We start from the raw sequence: 17,103 nt of genomic DNA, 5'->3' as shown, positions 1-17,103 counted from the left end.
AAGACTACAGACTTGAAAAAAGTAATTTTGGCCTTAACTGAGAAGCAAAAGCACCAACAAAAGAAGTATGACTAATGTGACTGCAGCGATAATTTTCCAAAGGAAGTATTTTTGCCTTGTTTTTTAATATTTAATAAGTTATATATTAATATTCAGAAAAAGCCACAGTTTACCCTAACTACTGGGTGGATGACTGTTCCTTCAAATGCCCCACACTTCACCCCCATACCCAGTAAATCTCAAAACTAAATTCACTGCAACCCTAAAGAATAATGTAGAATCTGCAAAACACTGCATAATGTGAATGAACTTGGAGGACATTATGCTGAGTGAAATAAGTCAATCACAGAAGGAAAAATACTGTATTAGTCTGTTATTGTAAAGTCAAAGAAAGGTTTATTTATGGAAGGAAATCTTCTTTGTTGGTTATCAGGGGTGGGAGGGGAGGAGAGCAGAGGGAACACTGTTAGACAGGTAGAGATAAGTATTGATTTGGGTGAAAAGAAGAGCAATGTACCAAACGTAAGTGATCAACATGATGGCATGAAGAAAAGGAAGATATAGAGAGGTACATGGGAGGTATAGACAACAAAAATGAACCCTTTTGCACATACAGTACTGCGTTGTCAGTGAAGGCAAGTGCGGGTATACAGGTGGATCGATGGGTAGACAGGCTGAGCCATTAGGCATGTCTATGCAGGTTGGAGTGTGCCCAAGACCATGTATAGGGTTGGCAGACAATGGTCCTATAAGTGTATTTGTATGATCTGTATAAATTCCTAGGTGTATAGTAGCGCTGACAAGGGACAAGGTTATAGTCACTTCTTGGTCACAACCAGCTACCCAGAAGGACCGAATAGCTAAACCTGTGGGCTCGGGACCATAGTCACAGGGGACATCAAGCTCAATTGGCATAACACACTACACAAAACATTGTTCCACCTCCTACTTTGGTGAGTAGCAACTGGGATCTTAAAAGCTTGCATGCGGCCACCTAGATGCAATGATGGGTCTCTCCTCATCCAGAACAAAGAAGAACGAAGAAAACCAAAAATTCATGGAAACAATTAGTCCTAGCGACTGGTACACCATGCGATCTGCAGCCTATATGACTATGAAACCAGAAGAACTAGATGGTGCCCGACTACCACTGGCAACCACTTGGAGGGGGATCTATGTAAGAGATCCTGGATAGAGAGGTAGAACAACGTAGAACAAAACTCAAAATCATTTGGAAAAAAAAAGGGGGGGGGGGGCGCGCAGGTTTGCTGGTCTGATAGAGCCTGGTGAATCCACTGAGACTGTGGCCCCTAGCTGCCCTTCAGGGGTCTGGAATTGAACCTGTGGCTTCCAGCCAAACAAAAGACAGGCATAGGAGTTGAACATCTACTTGAGGTAGATACACTCCTAGGAAAGAACAATCATGGGAGAAAGAAGGGCTATTGATGCACAGGGAGACAGCTCAGGGGGCAGGAGGGTATGGAAGGATGGACACAGGGAAGAGGTAACTATCAGGAGGAAGTGGGAGGGGAGCTGTTGCATTGTGGTAAATTGTAGTCAATGTCATGAGACATAGTGTATGTGAACTGCTGTATGGAAAGTGAATTTGCTCTGTAAATTTTGACCCAAATCACAATTTAAAAAAAAAAAAAAAACTAAAGTCACTTAGGGTTTAGAATTTTATTTTTATGAACAGAGTGATGTCCATCATTAATTACTCATGAAGCTGTGCCAGGCCTCATTTCATTTTCTACCATTTATTTTATAATGTCAACAACTGCCTCTTTAATTTTCTAGGATTTCTAGAATACTCTGGATATTTTTAATCTGACAAAGAATAATCAACCCCCTTCCAAAAAAATCAGCTCATGAAACAAGACTCTTTTGGAGAGAGAAAAATGCAACAGTTTCAAAAGAATGCAAATGTAACTTATACTTCCTTGTGGTTCACTATATAATCAAGGGAATTTTATTTTAAGGAATTCTGGTTTTCTAAAATCAAAAGCTCATACTCCAAGTATAGTATTTATTCTTACTACAATACCTATAGTTGGCCAACACACAGTCACTGTAACAAACGAGAAACTTATTTAAAAAATAAAAACTTCCAGGTAATTCATTAGCCTCCTAAAATTAGATGATAGATTACAAGATGATAGTTCAAACCCCAAAAGCACAAAGGTAGCTTTTCCCTTCATACCTGTCTCCTCGACTTTCCATCCATAGTTGCGAGAGTCCTGCAGGGCTTGTCCTAACAAAGCTGCCTGGTGCATCAATTTTTTAGGAATGCAACCCACATTCACACATGTTCCTCCAAGACCTACAACAACATTGAGAAGTAAGTTTGTAGCATACTTTACAATCTTTCAAAGAAAAAGATCAATAATTATTATAATTCTAAGAAATAAAATTTATTTGCTTAACGTGGCCGATACTGTTGACATGAAGCTATTCCTGTTTCCTGACATCTCTTAAGCTCAGAGAGCTTTATAGACAAAATACACTAACATCATCCTAAAACAAAAATGTGGGGCAGATTTCCACATACTACAAAGATTCAAAATTAATCAACTGACAAAGATGACAGAAACTAAAAATGCATTATGTGCACAACCCTGTGTTTGTCACTAGATCTATGCACAGAACTGATAAGCTAAGCATGGTTGGACGCAGTGTGTCTGACAGTATATAAAAAATTTAATGTATATGTATATTTTTCTAAGTAGATCGTTCATGGCTTTCACTTGATTCTCAAAAGGATTTATGACCAAAAATGTCAACATCCCTGAACTTAAAGAATGTGGGGGATAGAGTGCTTCCATTAGAATAAAATGCAGGGGGAGGGGGGGTAAACTGGCATGAATAGAAGTACAGGATGGTACTTGCTATTCTTCAAATACGAACGTTGGTCACTCTCTTCTCTCTGCCTGGATGGAGGGAGTGACCGTCTCCCTTCTGCTGATTGTTAAAGACACTACACATCAGAGAAACTATCCTCAGTCACCTCTTACATCAGGATTTCCCAATCCCACCACTGTGCTCTCAGGGTACTTGGCATAGGCATCAATGATCCATTCACAGATAACAAGTTTAAATTTAATTATTAAGCCCCTAAGTATACTAAACTATATAGGTTACTCAAATATTTAGCTTTATAACATCATAAAAGGTTGTAGATAAAGTGTTTACTATCTTAACTCTGTACCAAACAACCAAAGTTTTCAGCATGTTTTAACCTGAGTGCATTTTAATGTAGCTCAGTTGAAAGAGGTATAGTTTTAAGTTTAATTTCACTTTAAATTCAGTTTTAGGAGCTATTTAGACCAGTGCCATGGAAAATCCTGCTTTCTTACAAATTCATTTTCAAAATGTTTTAAAAGCTTACCCCATCTAGTTCCAAGTGGTGTTGGAGTGACAAAATCCAGGACCATCACTTTCTTGCCATACTTGGCTGCCTCCTGGAAAACACAATTATTAAATTTAATGTTAAAATGTGTTGGAAAAGGGTTGACATGATAAATTAGAAATGGGCTGATACAAATTCATGCAGTTTTTATTAAGCAGTAATATTTAAAGCATATCCAGTTATTAACACCTGGGAATTTCATATGCCAAGGTGATTACTGCAACTCCAGGATAAAAACTGAGACTCAGACATAAGGGCAGCTTTAGAGAACATGCAGGTTATGGCTGTAAAACTGTCAGAATCTGTGGAAATTCTAGAATCCTCTTATATAGTTCTAATCAAATGATAACTAAGTAAGCAATAATCAGAAAAAAATGTAGCCATTTTTCAAGCAAGTGATAAGCAGCGGATAGGTAAAGCAGTCTTGCCAATAGCCTCTAGAACTCGATTTAATTTGTATCCTCATATGGCAATATTTTCAAAACCACTTTCAACTTTGATCTAATTTACTTTATAAGCTTTTCTTCTAAAATATGAGATTTCCTAAGGTTTTTGTGTAAGGATCCACGAAAAAGCTGATGTCTAAGAGGTTTCTAAATCTTCTTTCCTAGGGCAGTGGAGACAAGAGTCAGAAGTTCATTTTGTAGAGAACTCTATCTCTTTCAGAAAACAAGTTTGCATATTGGCAACTAGACCTCCAATGGTTATTTGAAAAGACTAAGTCTGTGTGTCCTTTAAAAAACACCATTACCATAGTAAAATATATCATGTCTTATTCCCAAATCACTTTCAGCAAAGCACTGCTTGATGCCAAACAAATGACATTCACTAGGGGTTACTTTTGGTCCGGCCTGCTCCTAATTTAGGCAGCCTCATAAATGAGCCTTGACCGATGCACCACAAGCTACACCTTAGGGCAGTATCATCACTTCATCATTTAAAGAACACGTTGGGTAAGGGTGGCAGGCCCAAGGGATGCTGCATGGAAAGTGTAAATCAGATTCAGGGTCAGGAGCTTGAATACTAAACCCACAGTCATCAAGTCCACTCCCACTCACAGTGATCCTATAGGACAGAACAGATCTGCCCCCCAGTTTCCAAGGCTACGATCTTTACAGAAGCAGACAGCCACATCTTTCTCCCACAGAGTGGCTGGTAGGTTTGCACCACAGATCTTCTTGTTAGCAGCTTAATCACTGCACCACCAGAGCTCCTGCTTCATTGCTAATTTCCCTTATTTATGCATCCTCTCATCACCCCCAGGCCACTGAGCTAAAGGTTACTCTCTTAGAACACCTTGTATACACAGGAAGCAAGGTGTTTTTAATAAATAAGTTTAAAAAATCCAACTTCTCTCCATATTTCCATTAGGTTGGAGGAGGTTGTAAACAGGGAAACAGTCAATGTGGAAAAAAATTTCAAGCCAAGATTTCCATATGACACCCCTATTATCTTCGAAAAATCACCCAAATTTAAAATGAAAATACTGGGCCTAATACCTCTATATATAGAACATACCACATTTCAATTTGGAGAAATGACTTATAAAGTAGTGCCTTAACATGTCCTGGCCAAGCAGGCCAAACACCCCATCAGGAATTGAACAAATTCCAGAGAGATTAAAGAATTTAGCTGTGCCAGGGATGTGAATAGTCAAACCATAATCCAAATAAATACAAGTAGCCTGCCTTGCCTTAGCAGCTGCCAGTCCTCCTGAGCCACCGCCAATGATGATAAGGTCATAGTCGTAGGACTCAGGAAAATCCTCAGAGCCATTCATGGTTAACAGTGTTTGAAGTCTGCCCTCCTGATAAGCCTAAAGAAAAAGAACAGAAGGGAAAATAATGTAAATGCAGCAATGTTTTGATATATGCTGTGGTATCCATGAACCCTGAAAACATTATGCTAAAGTGAAATCAGACACCAAAGAATAGATATTATATGGTCCCACTTATATGAAATAACTAAAAATAGACAAATGCACAGAGACGAACATTTATTGGTGGTCATCAGAGGCTGGGGAAAGGGAGAAGGAAAAGAGCTATCATTGAGTTTCTATGAGGAGCTCTGGTATCGTAGTGCCTAAGGCGTTTGACTGCTAACCAGAAGGCTGGTGGTTCAAACCCACCAGCCACTCCTGGGAAGGAAAGGTTGGGCAATCTACTTCCATAGTGATACCGCCTCAGAAACCCAAGGAGCTTGAATATGAGTTGGGTCCAGCTCGACGGCACATAACAACAACAAGTTTCTATGGGAGTGATGAAACATTTGGAAACAGACAGTGATGACTGTTACACAACAAAAGGCAAGCAACACACTGCCATCGAGTCGGACCCGACTCATAATGACCCCTCCTTGGGTTTCCGAGGCAGTATCACCATGGAAGTAGGATTGCCCAACCTTCCTTCTGAGGAGTGGCTGGTGGGTTTGAACCGCCAGCTTCTGGTTAGCAGTCAAATGCTTTAGGCACTACGCCACCAGAGCTCCTTGTTACACAACAAGGTGAATGGAATTAATGTCACTGAAGAATATACTTAAGAACGGTTAAAATGGCAAAAATTTTTTATATATATTTTACCACAATAAATGAACTAAAAAAGGACTGTAGGAAATCTTTCTTTTAAAAAAAAAAGGAATTTTCAAAGGAAAAATGTTGCTTAGTTTCACTTACATCACACAAACAGAAATATTCAACCTTCCTTCCAGTGGTACTTTCTTTTAGGGTATGATCCCTCAAGAACCGTGTCCCAAGGCCTTTTCACACCACTGCTAACTACTTGGAAGTGATCAACTAGCACTTCTATACAAGTAAGGTCCCAACAGCCCAACAAAATCAAGTTAGGCCTAAATTAAGTTTCAGTATCAGTACTTCTTTCCTGAAATGTTTTAACTAGGTTTTAAAAGAGCTTTTTAAAAACATTTTATGGTACTTTTTTGTGGAACCATCAATGCATTCTAGCAATCCTCTCTACTTTCTATTTAGAGGCAGAATAATGACTGGACGGAGATCTCAGACTGAGATAAGGGCCTGGTAAACTGTGTTCAGCACTAAACTCATTACAGCAATTGAAACAAATCAGTCAAATATATAAGACCCTTCTACACTGCTTAGCTGAGACATAAAATTCTAGAATTTCTAAACAAATCATTAATTGATATTGACCTGCATAAAAAGTTAGATATAAAAACTAGCTTTTACAAGGTACTCTAAACAAGCCCGATTCTATAAAGCTCCTTTCTTTCATCTGCATACACAGGAAGTCTCCTACATTGTATTTGACATTTAATTTCCATGTATTTGGCATGTAACAGATTTTAGAAATTAGATGTTTGATTTTTAATTTAAAAACAACATTTTCATTCCATCGGTTTAGTTACACTTCATATTGGCTAGTTACATTTCACATTGGCTAGGAACACTGTTTTAGTGATATAATTAATACTACCTTTTACCAAAACAAAAATCTGTGCTAACAAATAAAGTTGCTTATTAACAAGCACAATAAAATCTTTTTAAAAATGAAATCTTAACTTTAAAAACCGAAACAGCCTCCAAACTTACCAGGCCAGACTGCACATGTCTCTGCTGCTTACAATCAGATGTAGAGGGTGAAAGGCAGAGCTGGGGGTCAGCAGCAGAATCAGGTGCTTGGGATGTGGAAGGGGGTGCGGTGGAGGAAGGCAGAGGAGGAAGCACAGCACTGGGGCTGCCCCTTGGCAGCACAGCAGGTACACAAGGTGGATCAGGGACTGGACAAAGGACACCTGGAAACCAGCCACAGTGGGGACAAGCCTGGATCACCCTGAGAGTCTGTACAAAGGGGCTAACAGGGGAGGCTGGTAAACACAGCCAACACTCATCGGCTGGCATTATGCCAGATACTCCTCCTCTGGTACTAGGCACTGTGGGGGAAAAATAATTTGGTGATAACCACCATGTAAATCAAAGACTCAATATAAGACTCAGATAATCATCATCACTCCCAACTTGGTCTCCAAGAGCATGAGGCTGACCTGCCGGTTTGAAAGAGTTAATATGCACAGCTAGAGTTCTGCAAAAATAACACACGACCACTTTTAATCTCAGCCTCATTTTATCAGCAGCACAGTGTCTACTTAACCCAGATGGTAACAGAATACACTCACTCACTGTGGAATTGTAAGTGAAAATTGTAAATGTAAACTCCTCCCCCAACAAAAGAAAATGCATCATCATGACGAAAAGCCACTCACTCCCCACCACCAATGTTTATAATCTGTTCTTTATTGAAATTCTGTATCAGACCTGGGTTCTTATGGTTCAAGCCTGAAGTCTAATTATATCAGCCAGCGCAGATTGTATGAAGAAAGTGCTGAGTGAGTCTAAATGTTTTTTAACTTTGAAAGATACATCAATCAGTAAATTAGGATGACCACACATGGCACAAACAATAAAACCCCAGCAACTGAAGCATTCGGTTGGCCCACAAACCAACCATGTGTATATTTTTATATTTAAACTCAATTTAATGAAACAATGAAATCACTGCCATGCAGCTCCAGGTAAATGTATCTTATCTGAAATATAAATAAGATGGTCATGCTAGAGAAGAGCTCTACTAGACAGTGTAAGAAGGCAGCACAAAGACGGGGCTCTCCTCCGATTACAATGGCTAGAAACACGGGGCCAGTGACTGTAGTGGTTGGTATAAGACAGACGTTCTCAAACTTTCTGGTATCAAACCCCTTTACACTCTTAAATTACTGAAGACCCACTCCAAAGAGCTCTTGTTAACATGGATTTTACTCACTAATATTTACTATATTAGAAATTAAACAGTCCTTTAGACACAGTGGTTAAAATGCTTGGCTACCTAAAAAGTCAGTGGTTCAAACTCATCAGTTGCTCTATAGGATAAAGATGTAAGCAGTCTACTTCGGTAAAGATTATAGCCTTGGAAACCCAATGGGGCAGTTCTACTCTGTCCTATAAGGTTGCACTGAGTCAGAATCAATTCAACAGCAGTGGATGTGGTTTGGTGGGTGGCGTAGTAGTTAAGCATTCAGCTAACTGAAAGGTCAACAGTTCAAACTCACCAGCCACTCTGCAGGAGTAAGATGTGGAAGCCTGCTTCCACAAAGATTACAGCCTTAGAAAGCCTATGGGACAATTCTACCCTTGCTATAAGGTTGCTTGCTATTAGTTGAAATCAACTTAATATCAACAGGTTTTATATTAGAAATCAAATAGAAAGAAAAACTCAAAATACCTGTTAACAAATTTAAATATAATACAACCATTATGTATTAATATAAATATTTGTATAAAAATAACAGGTTTAAAATAGTGAGAAGAATGGCATGTTTTATATCTTTGCCATTCTTTAATGTCTGGCTTTACAAAAGAGCTATATTTGTTTCTATATCCAATCTGTTTTGACATCACCTGTCATATAACACCTGTCATCTAACCCTAAGGAGATTCAGTTTTCTAATCTTAAAAAATTATCCCCATACCGAGGCTGGTAAGAAAGTAGCTTTGTGCAAGTGGCCATCTAGACCCAACGATGGGTCTCTCCTCGTCTAGAGCAAAGAAGAATGAAGAAAACCAAAAATTCATGGAAACAACATTAGTCCAAGCGACTAGTACACCATGCAATCCTCAACCTATACGACTATGAGACCAGAAGAACTAAATGGTGCCTGGCTACCACTGTTAACCACTCGGGAGCAGGAGGTGGGGGGAGATCAATGTAGGAGATCCTGGATAGAGTGGGAGAATAATGTGGAACAAAACTCAAAATCATTAAAAATAAAAAAAGGGGGGGGGGGACCAGGTTTGCTGGATGGAACCACTGAGACTACGACCCCTAGCTGCCCTTCAGGTCTGGAATTGAAACCACTCCTCTGGCTTCTAGTCAAACAAAAGATAGGCATGTGAGCTGAACATTTACATGAGGTAGATACACTCCTAGGAGAGATCAAACATGGGAGAATAGAAAGGCTGTGTATGCACAGGGAGACAGCTCAGGGGGCAGGAGTATATAGGAGGGAAGGAGGACACAGGGAAGAGGTAACTACTGGGAGGATGTGAGAAGAGAGCTGTTGCACTGTAGGAAATTGCAGTCAATGTCATGAGACAAAGTGTATGTCAGCTATTGTATGGAAAATGAATTTGCTCTGTAAACTTTCACTCAAATCACATTTTAAAAAACATGAAAAAGACAGAAAGCTCTGGAAGTTCTCTTTTCGTGCAGTAGAAAACTTGCCTGGGGCTAAGACAAGAGGCTTTGGAACACATTTTACAGACATCCCGTACTTCCCTGGACCACCCCCCACCAGCAATGCCCTCTTCTCATCACATCCTGACCCAGTGTCCCAGTGTATAGACAATGTATAGAAAAAATGGCACAAGCAGACATTATAGTATTTATATTCTATGTGTTGTTGTTGTTGTGTGCCACTGAGTCAGCCCTGACTCACAGCGACCCCTCCCTGGGTTTCCGAGGCAGTATCACTACGGAAGTAGACTGCCCCATCTTCCTCCCGAGGAGCGGCTGGTGGGTTTGAAGCGCCAGCCTTCTGGTTAGCAGTCAAGTGCCTTAGCCACTAAGCTACCACAGCTCCAGAAACATATTATCCTTTCAAAAGCAATCCCTTGAGGGGGCATGGAACTCTTAAGACCTCAAACAAGGACTGTTTCTTTCATTAAGTCTCCCTTAATTTCTAAAAATTCTCTTTGTGTTTTGCAACTCCTATAGACTGGGTAATCTACTTCTGTAGAGACACTCCCTCGGAAACCCAAGGAGGGTTCGCTATAAATTGGGACCAACCTGACTACAGTGAGTTTGGTTTTGGTTATAGCACATGTCATCAGGGTATTTAGTGCAGACTTTACTCACACCTGTGATGTCCTTTCTTCTATACTCCAGCCCCTTTATTGTCCTTTGAGATTTAACTGGAGGACTTGTTTGACAGCACATCCTCACCACTACTGAGCTGGGTATTCCGCCTGAACACTTACTGCCACCATCACTCAGTCCCCTCAACTCCATAAAGGCCAGAGATCTTGGTTTGCTTTATGCATCCCCGGTGCCAACCTTGCATGTGCGTGATATTCAAAAAGTATATTTTTAGAGTAAACAATTGAGTGCTAGCTCTAACTGTTAGGTACACCTAGATGGTGGGCTTCAATTTTCTCATCCATAAAAACAAAAGTTTGGAAAAAGTACCAAGAGGTTTAGCATAATGAGTTAGGAAGTTGGATTTCCTTCAAATCTGAACCTGATTTTGCCACTTACATGTGATCTGAGGCAAGCTGCTTACATTCTCCTGTCTTGGGTTCTCCTCTTTGCAAAAATAAACGTGGTAAAATATATATTTCTTAAGGTTTTCCATAGAATTAACCGTGACAATTCATGTAAATGCTCAGTGCAGTCAGTGCCTATCACACGGTATGAGTTCAATACATTGTTGTTGTTATGTGCCGTTGAGTTGGCCCCGACTCATAGTGACCCCTCCTTGGGTTTCCGAGGCAGTATCACTATGGAAGTAGGATTGCCCAACCTTCCTTCCGAGGAGTGGCTGGTGGGTTTGAACCGCCAGCCTTCTGGTTAGCAGTCAAGTGCTTTTAGCCACTATGCTACCGGAGCTATAATAAAGGAGCTCTGGTCGTGTAATGCCTTAAGGCACTTGACTGCTAACCAGAAGGCTAGCGGTTCAAACCCACCAGCCATTCCTTGGAAGGAAGACTGGGCAATCTACTTCCATAGTGATACCGCCTCAGAATCCCAAGAAGGGGTCACTATGAATCGGATCCAACTTGACGGCAGTGATGTTTTTGGGGTTTTTTGTTCACTACAGTAAGGACAATAATAACATGATTGTATCCCAGAGCATCAGTTACTAGCTGGCTCTGAGTCAACTCTGACTGATGATGACTCCATGTGTGTCAGAGTAGAAATGTGCTCCATAGAGTTCTTAATAGCTGATTTTTCAGGAGACCACCAAGACTTTCTTCCAAGATGCCTTTGGGTAAATTCAGATGTCCAACCTTTCAATTAGCAGGCAGGCCCGTTAACCATTATGGAGAGTAGTTGACAGTTTACGTTTCAGATGGTGAAAGGAGCTGAACAGCATCACTATTGCTATGTTGTTGTGTTGTTGTTATGTGCCGTCGAGTTGACCCCGACTCATAGTAACCCCTCCTTGGGTTTCCGAGGCAGTATCACTACGGAAGTAGATTGCCCAACCTTCCTTCCAAGGAGCGGCTGGGGGGTTTGAACCGCCAGCCTTCTGGTTAGCAGCCAAGTGCTTTAGGTACTACACTGCCAGAGCTCCCACTGCTATAGGGTTTCATATTCTCTATATCTAATACAGTGCAGGAGAATGAGCCCCTTAGGTCAGGCGGCTTTCAAAATACAACTAGGAAAGAGCTGCATCATCAGAGTAGGACCAACCTTACTAATTTAGATAAAGGTTTCAAGACCTCCATTTGCTGGTGTGGCACAACACAAATTAAGAACAGCTGTAAACATCCATTAATAACGTTGTTGTTATTGTTGTTGTTATGTGCCATCGGAGTCAGACCCGACTCACAGCAACCCCTCCTTGGGTTTCCAAGGCAGTATCACTACGGAAGTAGATTGCCCCATCTTCCTTCCGAGGAGTGGCTGGTGGGTTTGAACTGCCAGCCTTCTGGTTAGCAGTCAAGTGCCTTAGGCACTGCACTACCAGAGCTCCTGCATTAACAATAGGAACGTGGAATGTACAAAGTATGAATCTAGAAAAAATAGAAGTTGTCAACAATGAAATGGAACACATAAAGATTGGTATAGGCATTAGTGAGCTGAAATGGACCGGTTTTGGCCATTTTGAATCAGACAACCATATGTTCTACCATGCCGGGAATGACAATTTGAAGAGGAATGGTGTGGCATTTATCATCACAAAGGATATTTCAGATCTGTCCTGAAGTACAGTGCTATCAGTAATAGGATAATATCCATATGCCTACAAGAAAGACCAATTAATACAACTATTATTCAAATTTATACACCAACCACAAAAGCCAAAGATGAAGAAAGTGAAGATTTTTATCAACTTCTGCAGTCTGAAATTGACCAAACATGCAATCAAGATGTGTTAGTTACCACTGGTGATTGAAATGCAAAAGTTGGGAACAAAGAAGAATCATCAGTAGCTGGAAAATTTGGCCTTGGTGACAGAAATAATGCTGGACATTGCATGACATAATTTTTTAAGACTAACAACTTATTGCAAATACATTTTTTCAACAACACAAACAGCAGCTATACACGTGGACTTCATCAAATGGAGTACACAGGAATTAGACTGACTACATCTGTGGCAAGAGGCAATAGAAAAGCTCAATATCTTTAGCCAAAACAAGGCCAGGAGCTGATTGTGGAATACACCATCACTGTTCACATGAAAGTTCACGTTGAAGTTGAAGACAATTAAAACAAGTCCACGAGAGCCAAAATATGACCTTGATTATATCCTTCCTGAATTTAGAGACCATGTAAAGAATAGATTTGATGCACTTAACACCAATGACTGACAACCAGAAGAATTGTGGGATGACATCAACACCATCCATGAAGAAAGCAAGAGATCATTAAAAAGACAAGACAAGAAGAAAAGACCAAAATGGATGTCAAAAGAGACTCAGAAACTTGCCCTTGAATGGAGAGTACCTAAAGCAAATAGAAGAGATGACAAGAAAAAAGAGTTGAACAGATTTCAAACAGCAGCTCAAGCTGACAAAGCCAATTACTATAATGAAATGTGCAAAGACCTGGAGTTAGAAAACCAAAAGGGGAGAACATGCACAGCATTTCTCAAGCTGAAAGACCTGAAGAAAATATTTAAGCCTCGAGTTGCAATATCGAAAGATTCTATGGGCAAAATATTGAATGATGTAGGAAGCATCAAAAGAAGATGGAAGGAATACAGAGTCTGTATTTGATACTGTAATACTGTATCAAAAAGAACTGGTCGAGCTTCATCCATTTCAGGAGATGGCATATATTCAAGAACCAATGGTACTGAAAGAAGAAGTCGAAGTTGCCCTGAAGGAAGTGGCAAAGAACAAGGCTCCGGGAATTGATGGAATACCCACTGAGATGTTTCAACAAACGGATGCCCCACTGGAAGCACTTACTCAGTTATGCCAAGAAACCTAGAAGACAGCTACTTGGCCAACTGACTGGAAGAGATCTGTATTTGCACCCATTGCAAAGAAAGGTGATTCTACAGAATGTGGAAATTATTGAACAATATCATTAATATCACATGCAAGTAAAATCTTACTGAACATAATTCAAAAATGGCTGCAGCAGTACATTGACAGAGAACTTCCAGAAATGCAAACTGGATTGAGAAGAGGACGTGGAACAAGGGATCATTGCTGATGTCCGATGGATCTTGGCTCAAAGTAAAGAATACCAGAAAGATGTTTACTGTTTGAACGAGGGGACATCACATAGTTTAAAATCAAGACAGGAATGCATCAGGGTTGTATCCTTTCACCATACTTATTCAATATGTATGCTGAGCAAATAATCCAAGAAGCTGGACTCTATGAAGAAGAATGTGTCATCAGGATTGCAGGAAGGCTCATTAACAACATGCAATACATAGATGACACAACTTTGCTTGCTGAAAGTGAGGATGACTTGAAGCCTTTACTGATGAAGATTGAAGAATACAGACTGCAGTATGGATTACATCTCAATATAAAGAGAACAAAAATTCTCACAACTGGACCTATAAGCAGCATCCCAATAAATGGAGAAAAGATTGAAGTTGTCAAGGACTTCACATTGCTTGGTTCTACAATCGACGTCAATGGAAGCAGCAGTCAGGTCATCAGACAACGTATTAACACTGGGCAAGTTGGCTGCAAGGGACCTCTTTCAAGTGCTGAGGAGCAAAGATGTCTCCTTAAGGACTAAGGTGTGCCTGACACAAGCCATGATATTTTCAATTGCTTCATATGCATGTGAGAGCTGGACAATGAATAAAGAAGACCAAAGAATTGATGCTTTTGAGATGTGGTGCTGGCGAAGAATGCGCAAAGTATCATGGACTAATAAAAAGAGCTAACAAATCTGTCCTGAAGGAAAGTACGGCTAGAGCGCTCCTTGGAAGCGGGAATGGCCGGACTTCATCTCACCTACTTTGGTCATGTTGTCAAAAGGGACCATTCCCTGAAGAAGGTTGTCAAGCTTGGCAAGGTGGAGCATCAACGAAGTAGGGTAAGGTCCTCAACGAGATGGACTGACAGAGTGGCTGTGACGATAGGGTCAAGGATAGCAGGGATTGTGGAGCTGGCAAGAGACTGGGGGGTGTTTCGTTCTGCTATGCATAGGGTTCCTATGAGTCAGAGACAACTTAAGGGCACCTAGTAACAACATATCCGAAATGTGTCCAATTGCTTAAATTTCATGTTTTAACACCTTATGGGCAAAAAGGCAGCCAGACTTTTTAACCTAATCCCATAGCAACCTTACATCTGGGCTGTTTTATTGTTTTGTTTTGCTTTTTAAATGCAAAAAAACAACAATTCCCAGCAGTGATTATGTAAACTACAAATCAACGTTGCTGACTTATGCTGCAGCATCCAGAGCAGCTGTACCTCCACCCTGCCTTGCTTCGGAGGACTGTGGGGGCCAGGAAAGCAATAAAACTACAGAATGGTTAAACGCTACAGGCTTTCTAGAAGCCTGGGCCAGTGACAGAGGCTAGCAAACTACAGCCTGTGGGGCAAAACCATTAAGATGGTGTTTTTGTTGTTGTTTTAATCTCCCTACAGCCCTTGAGCTCATTAAAAAAAAAAAAAAAAAACCAAATGCACTGCCAAGTGGGATGAGACTCATAGCAACCCCTCCTCAGGTTTCCAAAGTGGTATCTCTACAGAAGTAGATTGTCCAGCCTTCTTTCCGAGGAGTGTCTAGTGGGTTTGAACCTCCGCCTTCTGGTTAGCAGTCACATGCCTTAGGCACCACACCACCAGAGCTGCTCATGGTTCCTAAATTTTTAAATGCTGGGTGAGAGGGGTGTTGAGGGTGGGAATATCAAAATAATACTATGATTGGACCGCAGTCACATGCATTCATTTCATAATGTCGTGGCAGAATTAAATAACTGCAATAGAGACAATATGGCCCACAAAACCTAAAATAACTACTTTTCACAAAAAAAAAAAATTTCCAAACAGCTGATGCTAGATGAAAAATACCAAACAGTAATACTGAGGTATTACTTCAAATCTAAGAGTCATCTTCCTGTTCAGGGAAGTAGAGGCAATACTTTATCCTTCTTCAAGGAGAGTCATGGAAGGAGATTAGTATAATGACCAGTTATTTAGATCTTCAGCCAGTATGTGTCTAAAGTATCCAGAGCCAAGGTAAAATTTTAACCTAAACTTTGTATCCTAGAAAATGACTTATGATAAATTTCAGATTCCTCCTTGAAAGGCCTTCCTTCATGCTGCCCTTCCTGAGGGAGCCCCACCCCACTATCCAATCATTTTCTCTTCAGAGCAACTGTTCACTCCCCATCTATGGTAGGCTGAATAATGGGTACTAGATGCTGGTAGCATAGTGCCTAAGGCACTTGACTGCTAACCAGAAGGCTGGCGGTTCAAACCCACCAGCCACTCCTCGAAAGGAAGGTTGGACAATCTACTTCCGTACTGATACACTTCGGAAACCTAAGGAAGGGTCTCTATGAGACCAGTCCGACTCAACAGCACATAATAACAACAACAAAGATGCTGAAGTCCAACCCCCAGAACGTGTTTTTGTTACTTTACACAGTAAAAGGACCTTTGCAGATGTAATTAAGGATCTTGGGATGGCAAGATTATTCTGCATTATTATCCTACTGGGCCCAACCACTACTCACCTGTCAGTTTGTTGTACTGTAGTGCTTGCATGTTGCTGTGATGCTGGAAGCTATGCCACCAATATTTCAAATACCAGCAGGGCCACCCACAGTAGATAGGTTTCAGCAGAGATTCCACACTAATAGAGACTAGGAAGAAGAATGGGGCCTTCTACTTCTGAAAACACTGATCACTGAAAACCTTATAAATAGCAGTGAAACACTGTCTGATACATTACTAGAAAATTTTATGAATAGCCCTAAGATACTGTCTGATACAGTACCAGAAGATGGGCCCCTCAAGTTGGAAGCACTCAAAATATGACTGGGGAAGAGTTGCCTCCTCAAAGTAGAGACAATCTTAATGACTTGGGTGAGAGTAAGTCTTTCTGGACCTTCATTTGCTGAAGGGATCAGTAGGCTCCAGATCAAAAGCAACTCATTTCAGTTTCCCAAAGCAGGAGATGTTGAAGGACCAGGGAGCAGAGAAATAAAAGCCTTGATGCTGAATGTCAAATTGATGTTTCATCCCAGTGGCATATGTGATAGTTGAAGATGTGTCAACTTAGCTGGACTCCAGTTGTGAGTGGTGGTTCCCATGATGGATCACATAACTGAGTTCTAAGCAGGCGGTCTGCCTAAGGGGAGTTTCCCCAGGGGTGTGGCCTACCTGCAATGCTATCCCAGGGACAAGCTGGAAGAACGGCATTCCGGACTATATACTTCCTGGAGCGAGCAGCTCGCTGCTCGCCCTGGAGGTTTTCGGATTCATTCTTTGTTGGGAACAGCGACCAGCGCACTGCATG

The 17,103-nt window shown here is 40.8% G+C and overlaps 1 protein-coding gene across 1 annotated transcript in view; it reads right to left on the bottom strand.

Moving 5' to 3' along the window:
• The window catches only part of TXNRD1 (thioredoxin reductase 1), a 124,544-nt gene that overhangs the window by 46,678 nt on the left and 60,763 nt on the right, over positions 1-17,103 (bottom strand). The window contains exons 4-6 of the mRNA XM_007952399.2: positions 5,100-5,222; positions 3,386-3,458; positions 2,201-2,320 (exon numbers count right to left, since the gene is read on the bottom strand). Coding sequence (XP_007950590.2) covers positions 2,201-2,320; positions 3,386-3,458; positions 5,100-5,222 — 316 coding nt within the window. The remainder of the gene's footprint in view (positions 1-2,200; positions 2,321-3,385; positions 3,459-5,099; positions 5,223-17,103) is intronic.

The sequence above is a fragment of the Orycteropus afer genome, unplaced genomic scaffold (genome assembly GCF_000298275.1).
Source record: "Orycteropus afer afer isolate SDZICR_OR568_19922 unplaced genomic scaffold, OryAfe1.0 scaffold00334, whole genome shotgun sequence".
NCBI classification, from domain to species: domain Eukaryota; kingdom Metazoa; phylum Chordata; class Mammalia; order Tubulidentata; family Orycteropodidae; genus Orycteropus; species Orycteropus afer.
Note: the sequence above shows the minus strand (reverse complement) of the source record. Positions and strands in the feature narration are given on the sequence as shown.